The sequence below is a fragment of the Corylus avellana genome, chromosome ca9, assembly GCF_901000735.1.
Source record: "Corylus avellana chromosome ca9, CavTom2PMs-1.0".
Lineage (NCBI taxonomy): Eukaryota > Viridiplantae > Streptophyta > Magnoliopsida > Fagales > Betulaceae > Corylus > Corylus avellana.
Window position 1 is genome coordinate 17,313,032 of NC_081549.1, and position 7,549 is coordinate 17,320,580.

The following is a 7,549-nucleotide window of genomic DNA, read 5'->3' on the forward strand; positions in this document are numbered from 1 at the left end:
CTTTCACATTACACAACAACTTCTGTTTCTGTTTCTGTTTAAAGACATCATTAAAACTTCAAACTGGTGATCTAAAATCCTAAATCCCAATTAAGATTCTAAGAGGCAGGCATGCAGGTGGGTGATCTGATAAAAGATAATATTATATAATAACTTTCTAATAAATGATATAAAAAAGTTTGGTCACAGTATCCTGTTCCATCCAAAGATGCTTTTGTATGGTTGATTGTATTAATCAAAATCCCATTTACCCAAAACAAGCCTATAAAAGCAAAAGCAGAAGACACCGAGAAGAGTCCCAGAATTGCCAGTTCCACCAAGTTTTGTTGAAAACCACAAAGTGATGTAAATGACACAACAATGGAAGTAATAAATATAGAGGGATCAGCTGCCCATGATGTGATGCAGAGAGTTGGGATGATGAACATTGAACATTGAACACAACAATTCATTGATTCTTCAGCTTTCAGTGTACGAACAACTTAACCCTTTTATATTACTATCAACTACCAAGGAAAGAAAGCGCCATACAGATTCTCTCGTACAGCCCAACATGTAATTGTATATAAAGAAAGAAAAAAAGAAAAATAGGCAATATAATTGAGTTACCCAAATAAAAGAAGATTAAAAAAAAAATAGTAATTAATTAATCACAAAACATACGGGGAGTGTGAATCAGTGAGTCCCAACCTGCTCTGTTTCCAGAAATTCATATCTGCGTAGAGCTTCTCTGCAGTTCTTGCTGGTTCTGATTTACACCTTGTGAGTATGAGAGGCTGTACAGAGTCTACTGCTTCCCCTGCTTTCAATTGTTCGAGATTTTCGGATTTGAGGAATCGTTCTGTAATTGGACGACCTTCAAATTCTTTCAAAAAATCCAACTTTCCCTCCGTCTCAGGACCTATTCTCGATTCTTGATCCAAAGTCGGTTTCTCAGTCTCTGCGTGCTCCTCTCTGTTTTCCTGCTCTGCTCTCTGTGTTTCTTCCGCCATGAGCGGTGAACCCCAGAATCTACTGGCTAAAGATGAAGATCTGTAAGGAGCAGATCTACACCTAGTCAACAACAAAGCGTTCTTTGGTGGTGAAGAAGAATCACACACAAACACCTTCGCTGCTTCTTTCTCATCTTCTTCGTCCGCTTGCTCTGACAATTCACTATTATTCCCAAATTTCTGCTCCTCCACCTTCGGTGAATGTTCTCGAATTTTGGCTTTTCGTCGAAACCCCACCTTGAAAAACAACACGCACTTGCGCCAAGCGGGTCGGCACGACTTGGACTTGATCTTCCGGGCGATATGGTGGCAGAACAGGGCATTCCGGAGCCACTTGCACCAGCCTTTTGTCGGGGCTCCGGCCCGACAGGGCCGACCGGGTCCGGCTGTAGCCGCTTGTTTGGAGGAGCGCTTTACGCGCACTTGGCCCATGCATGTGACTTTCGGAGAAGAGGGTTCTTGTGTTTCAATGGCGGCGTTCTTTTTCCTAACAAACATCGGGCTTGTACGTGACCTGCCTCTGCTTCTGCTCCCCACATTGCTCCTCAGAAACCTCATCAATGGCGGCGGGAACTTGTCGGTCCGACCCGGACTCGATATGGGTTTTGTGGATAGCTTCATTCTCACCCACCCTTCTCTCTCTCTCACCCTTTCTCTGATATTGAAAAAAGTTACCTCCTTCTCTCACTCTCTCTCCCTCTCTGTCTCTCTGTATCACAACTGCTATGAGAGTTTTTCTTTTTGGAAGAGAGAAAGATATGGGTGTCGTATCCTATGTTACTCCCCTCCCCAGCCCTTTATTTCATCTTCGCACGGATGGGTTGATTCAAAGTTAAATTATTTTTCCAAGCTTGTAGTTGTAGGGTTCAGTTTGGCAGTCTCTTCTCGGAGTCAGTTTTCTTTCTTTTTTTAATATTATTTTCTTAAGGACTTTTTTGTACACTATTATATAATATTTATATCAAGTCTTCAGATGCATGTGTACAGTAAATTTTGAAGCAATGATAACCGTTAGATGTTAGTTGAGTTTGGTTTCTTTGTCGGTTTTATATTATGATGGTAGGAGGAGTAATTATCTTGGAAATTGGACAAGTTACAGTCTAATGAGGCTTTGCTTGTCCGTTCCCTTCTTTTTCTTGTCCACTCAAGTCACTCAAGAATCTATGATTGTAGATTTGCTTTTAATCAAGTAATATTTATTTCTCTGTTTAAACTAAATGATTTTTTTAGTTTGCATAGAAAAAACAAGATATATGATTTTAATTTGCTCCCACTTTCTTCTCAACCCACATTAATAGCTTCTAATAATGGTTTCAAAACTGTTTAATTATAACATTTTCAGCAACGATGGCAATTTTAGTTATTCAAAATATGTCTATTAAATAAGGGAGAAAGAGAGGGAGAGAGAAATGATTAAAATAATTATAATTAGAATAATTACTCTCTTAGAGACAAAAAAGAAAAACAAAAAGGTTGATAATAGTCTTACTATTTATCATAAAACATTAAAGAACTTGATATTTTTGTTCTGATATTATATTAAATTATCACATATATCAACTATAAGCTTCATCAAATAGTTTATTAGATTCCCGTCCGCTTGATTTATTGTTTATTTCGATAATATTAAAAAAAATATTATTTTCTCACTTGTCATCATTAATTTCTCATTTTCTTCTAATATTTGTGCTTAATGGGTTCACATCATCTATAGAGATGGTATTTCAACAGTATTTCTTTTTTCTTTTTCTTTTTTCTGTGTTTTATATTTCTACCCTAATGTTATGTGTAGGCATTAAAAACCACAGTTGCCGTAACTGCCAAGTAAAAGCCGGTGGGGAAGATGGGGGGGCCTAGCCATAGCTCACCCTTACGTCTTTCTTTCAACTACCAGCACAGATTCAAAGTGTCGAGCTGCTTCTTTTTCCCCTAAACAAACCCTACCCGACCACATTTGTGAGTGGCTTTCAAAGTACTCAGTACTCACATGTTGGAGCAGGTTTTTACGGACGGTATACACATTTGTCCGAATACTTCATCGGTGACTTCTTCTCACAATTGATTGCAGGGACAGACAAAGGCAATTACAAAAATATCTTCAATTACAAAAACAATTAGTCAAAGTACTGTTCATGAAAAAATATCGCATGATTCTTGTACTTTAACTTTGTGGAACATAAGATGATTGGACTTTAGATGTAGTATTCTTAAAGATTAATGAGAATAGCCACATTTGTTTTACCAATCCAAAAGAATAGTTAAATGTATCATTGTAATAGCTAAGAATTATTATCCCCTAACAATAACAGCACCGGCAATAGATACCCAATAACCTATTTTTTGTTGTTCTCAATTACTTCTTTAAGCATTTGAAATGTTACAATTGCATTGAATAGAGAAGAAAAATATAGTTTTGTTACTTAAATTTAAGAAAAAAAATTTTTTTTTTTTTTTTTTTTTTAAAAAAAGCTACTTGTTTGCATGGAACCGACTTAAAAACCTTTCTTTCAAACTGAATTTTTTCCAATGATATATATTAAAATACATGTAATTCTCACATCTATTTACATTTTTTTTAATACATTTTTGGAAAACATCACTTTAATTTGAAATAATTTTTCTAAAGAAAGTTAAGGAAATAGTTTGATAATAATAATAATAATAATAGACCTTATAACTTGTGTCAGGGGGTAGGGTTCAGTGTTTATTTATTTATTAAAAAAAAAAAAAAAAAAAAAAAAGAGAGAGTTTCATAGGGTGGGAATCTTCACAGTCCTCCTAAACCCTACCATGTCTACACCTTTCTATATATGTATCTCTCTGAGCAATCACCACCGCACTAAATATTACCACTTTCCACTACTATCCTCGGTGATTGAAACCACCTTCTGAGTGCTCGGTGCAATTTAGGAAAATACGTGAATGGAGTACTGAAAAGCAAAACAAGAAAGTCAACTAAGCTTTCTGGCTTCCTTTCTGGCACCCACAAAAGAGCAGGCAGATTAGATAAGTCAATTGGGTGCGAGATACAAGACATAATAAATTAACATTATCATAATATAAAACTGGTAATTACATGTGCAGAATGTAAGAAAAGCAAGTAATACAAGTTTTGATTAAAAAAAAAAAAAAAAAATTCACTAGTATTTTTCTAATAAGGAGGTGCTAATATTACCTTCTTACCCACAAAATATATAGCATCATCCTACATAATGGCCGCATGATTCTGAGTCCGTAGGTCTTTTCATCCCAACCAATAAGGTTTCCTCTTGTTCCTCATGTGCTGCAGTTTCATCCTCTAGGGAAAAAAATGCCATGTGTGAAATAGTCAGTAAACAAAAACCACAACTTTTTTTCACATGACGACTGGCTTAAATGGGTGAAGTTTGAAAGTCCTACCCGAAACAGTTGACAGAGAGAAATCGGTTAGGCGTCTAACGCACTCCTTCAATGCTTGGAGCTCAGCTTCCTTGGACTGGAGCTTGGATTGGGCCAAATTCAATTCAGATTCCAGCTCCACAATTTGGTTTTCCTGCTGGTCAATGAGCAAATGGCAAAGTTTCTGATCAAGTTCAGCTGGCACTACTCCATTGAACTTATAAGAGTCCAAACTCTGGCCCTCCGCTTCATGAAACCCCATAGCTGAAGCATCGGTCTGTGCAACATTTCCCAAGTCAAACTGAGAGAACTATCCAGAAAGATGCATAGTTTAGTAGAAAGGCGCAAAAACTGCATCAACATTTCATGAATTACCATGCCCACAGGCACATACCATTCATCTTGTGCAATGTCCAGCATGGAAGTATTCTAACAACCAAAAAGGGGTTTTTTTTTTTTTTTTTGGTCTTTTAAGAAGTAATTCAATCCAAGGAATGCTATACATACTCCCAAATGTTTACTCTCTAATGTGACTGAAAAATTACAGTTGGGTGCTAAATGTACTTTCATCTGTTATTTCAAAGGATGATTTTTGCTGCCATGTTAGAAAGTAGACACTTGAAAATATATATGTATGGCATTATGTAGTTGAATACATAATAGTGTATCAAAGCCATAAATCCCGGTATCTAGAACTGACACAAAACTCTATATAGAAAAATCAGAAGCATGTACCATGTTGTTAATGTTAGAGGGAGATGAGCGCAATAGTATGACACATCTTTATGTGTTAAAGTAATCTTATAGAACACAAAAATTCTAGAAGAAAAATCTCACCTCACCCAGATTTACCTTCATTTCCTCTTGGTGAGATGCTTCTGTGATGGACCAAGGAAGCTTTTGCAGTTCAGACTCTAGCTCAGCTTCCAGTTGATCTATTTCAAGCACCCTTGGCTCTGGCTCTTCAGTAAGCACACTACTTGTGCATTCACCATCGTCAATAACAGGGAGATCAGAAACTTTGATATCATCAGGGTCTCTGTTTCCTGCACCAAACTTGGTTGATTGAGTTTTCTTGCTGCGATTTTTCTTTGACTTTCCATCGACTTCACTAGCAGAACCCGGACTATGCAGATGCGGCGATGATTTTCTTTTGCAAAGCTCAGTCTTTAATTCCTGGACAACCTTTGCAGTCTCATCCATGGCTGTGTTCAGCTTACTAATCTCAACTTTCCCCGCTGACATCATGTACATGATCCCAACACCAAGCCCCCAACCAAATATGGAGTTTTCTACATAATACAACATGAAGTGATCTTAAAAATTATGTAAAAAGCAGAGCACGCGCAAGTTGCAAACTAGTAAAATGAAAACAGATAAACGCTCACTAACAACGCATAGATTTGAGACAAACAAAAACGTTAACCGCTAGCAATTAATATTGTCATTTCTCTTTTTGGGGGTGGGGGGCCTAGTTTGGCTAGTTATCATATTGGAGTTGGACCCCATAGAGCTTCATTACAGTGACAGGAAACAAAGTTGTTGGATAATTAGCACAAGCAAATCATTTTCTTCCTTTGCGGTCATCAATCATATAAAGGCTTTTCTTTCCCTTTTTAAGTTTTTGCATAATTGACCTACTTTTTCTCATTTTAATATAGAGCAATCTTTTATCACTTTGTGTTCCAAGATGCATGAAACTTTATATGTAACAACCCAAAAAAACGTCAATCGCAATGACTCTAAAATGAATAATTGAGTTGTCCAATCTCACCAAGTAAAAAATTAAGGTAAGACTTAATACAACGAGCACCTTTATAATCTATCCACTCAATAGAGACAGTTCACCCTCTCTATTTTCATGATTTTTCCCGCTCAAATCCCACTCATAAAAATTATTGTGAGACTTTGCATTCATGACCACCTTTATAATCTACTCCTTCAATGCAGGCAATCCACCTATTGCACTAAAATTTCGGGTTGTCACGTTCTTTACCTCAAGCGATCAATTTTTTTCTTTAAAATATTAAAAGGACTCCTTGCAAACCTTAATACCCCATATCACTCAATCATTGAAATTAACAAACTTTTTTTTTTTTTTTTTTTTCTGAATACATGATTGCTATGGATGATCGCTTTGCGTGGAATTTCATCAATTTTGTAGTCTTGGCATCAACATTAGAGCATTCAAAATTATCTAATACGCACATTTCAGACACAAAGTTGAAGGCTGCAATGATAATAACGTGTACGAACTTAAACAACAGAAGTAATTTTAATCAAATACCCAACACGCACAAGCATAACAATCGGAAGGTTGTAATTTCACACTAACCAAACAGTTCACTAACCTTTAGAGGAAGACAATCCAGGCTTTGCAGCCACATTCTTAGTAGTTGTCCTCCTCTTCAAGCGAACAGCGAAACTCCTCGAACTCTTCCTCGGGACCTCCGTCTCCTCCCTTGCACAACCAGATCTGTCTCCAGCCTTCTTAGCCCCAACCGCTTTCTTCCGCAAGCTCTTTGATCCAGATCGCGACGCACCCTCCGAGCTCGAGAACCTGAAGATCCCATCCTGTCTCTGGCAGTGGCTTCCGTCTCCGTTTCCAAAGTCGTTGCAACCACTCGAGGCCGGGGGAGACCCCAATGTGGAAGCGACCGGGACTTGGGGCTTGGAATGATCAAATGGGTTCTGGGTCTGATCGGAAACAGGATCGGCATTTGTGTTGAAGACGTGCTTGGCCACCAGACCGGTGGATCCGGCTACTGCTGCAGCTAAGAGAACCTGCCACATTGGTTGCGATCAAAGAATCTGCGCTTTTTTTGTTTTTTCGTGTGAGAAAGTGCGAGGCCTGAGAGTTGGAAGACCCCAGAGAAGGTTTGGTTCGGTCACATGTTTCCCGCTTCCCACCGATTTTCCAAATTAGGCGAAGGTAAAATTAAAGTTCACCCCTCCAAAATTGATAGTATTTTTCAATTCTAACATTAAAGTTTTAATTTTTGTAATTTATCTTTTAAAGTTTAAAATTTTTGCAATTTAGCTAATTGTATCCAAAACTTCTTATATTGCCCTTAATTTTTATTTTTTTATTTTTTATAAAAAAATTAAAAAAAAATAAATAAAAAAATTCTAGGTGGCTAACATCTGGCCATTTTTGCCCCCCCAAAGTTTTTATTTTT

General features: G+C 37.3%; 2 protein-coding genes across 3 annotated transcripts; both read right to left on the reverse strand.

The window, feature by feature from the left end:
- Positions 1–472: 472 nt before the first annotated feature.
- LOC132192367 (uncharacterized) lies at positions 473–1,859 on the reverse strand. The gene has a single exon (XM_059607684.1). The coding sequence runs from the start codon at positions 1,611–1,613 to the stop codon at positions 651–653; it is 963 nt and encodes a 320-aa protein (XP_059463667.1). The 5' UTR covers positions 1,614–1,859; the 3' UTR covers positions 473–650.
- Positions 1,860–4,069: 2,210 nt separating this feature from the next.
- On the reverse strand, positions 4,070–7,264 carry LOC132161789 (uncharacterized). 2 transcript variants are annotated; one of them, XM_059571979.1, is made up of 4 exons: positions 6,722–7,264; positions 5,208–5,662; positions 4,392–4,680; positions 4,070–4,290 (listed from the first exon to the last, which is right to left on the reverse strand). In XM_059571979.1, the coding sequence occupies exons 1-4, from the start codon at positions 7,161–7,163 to the stop codon at positions 4,193–4,195; spliced, it is 1,284 nt and encodes a 427-aa protein (XP_059427962.1). In that variant the 5' UTR covers positions 7,164–7,264; the 3' UTR covers positions 4,070–4,192. The 2 variants fall into 2 exon arrangements, with proteins under 2 accessions (XP_059427962.1, XP_059427963.1); XM_059571980.1 differs by having other exon boundaries at positions 4,072–4,290; positions 4,392–4,647.
- Positions 7,265–7,549: the final 285 nt, after the last annotated feature.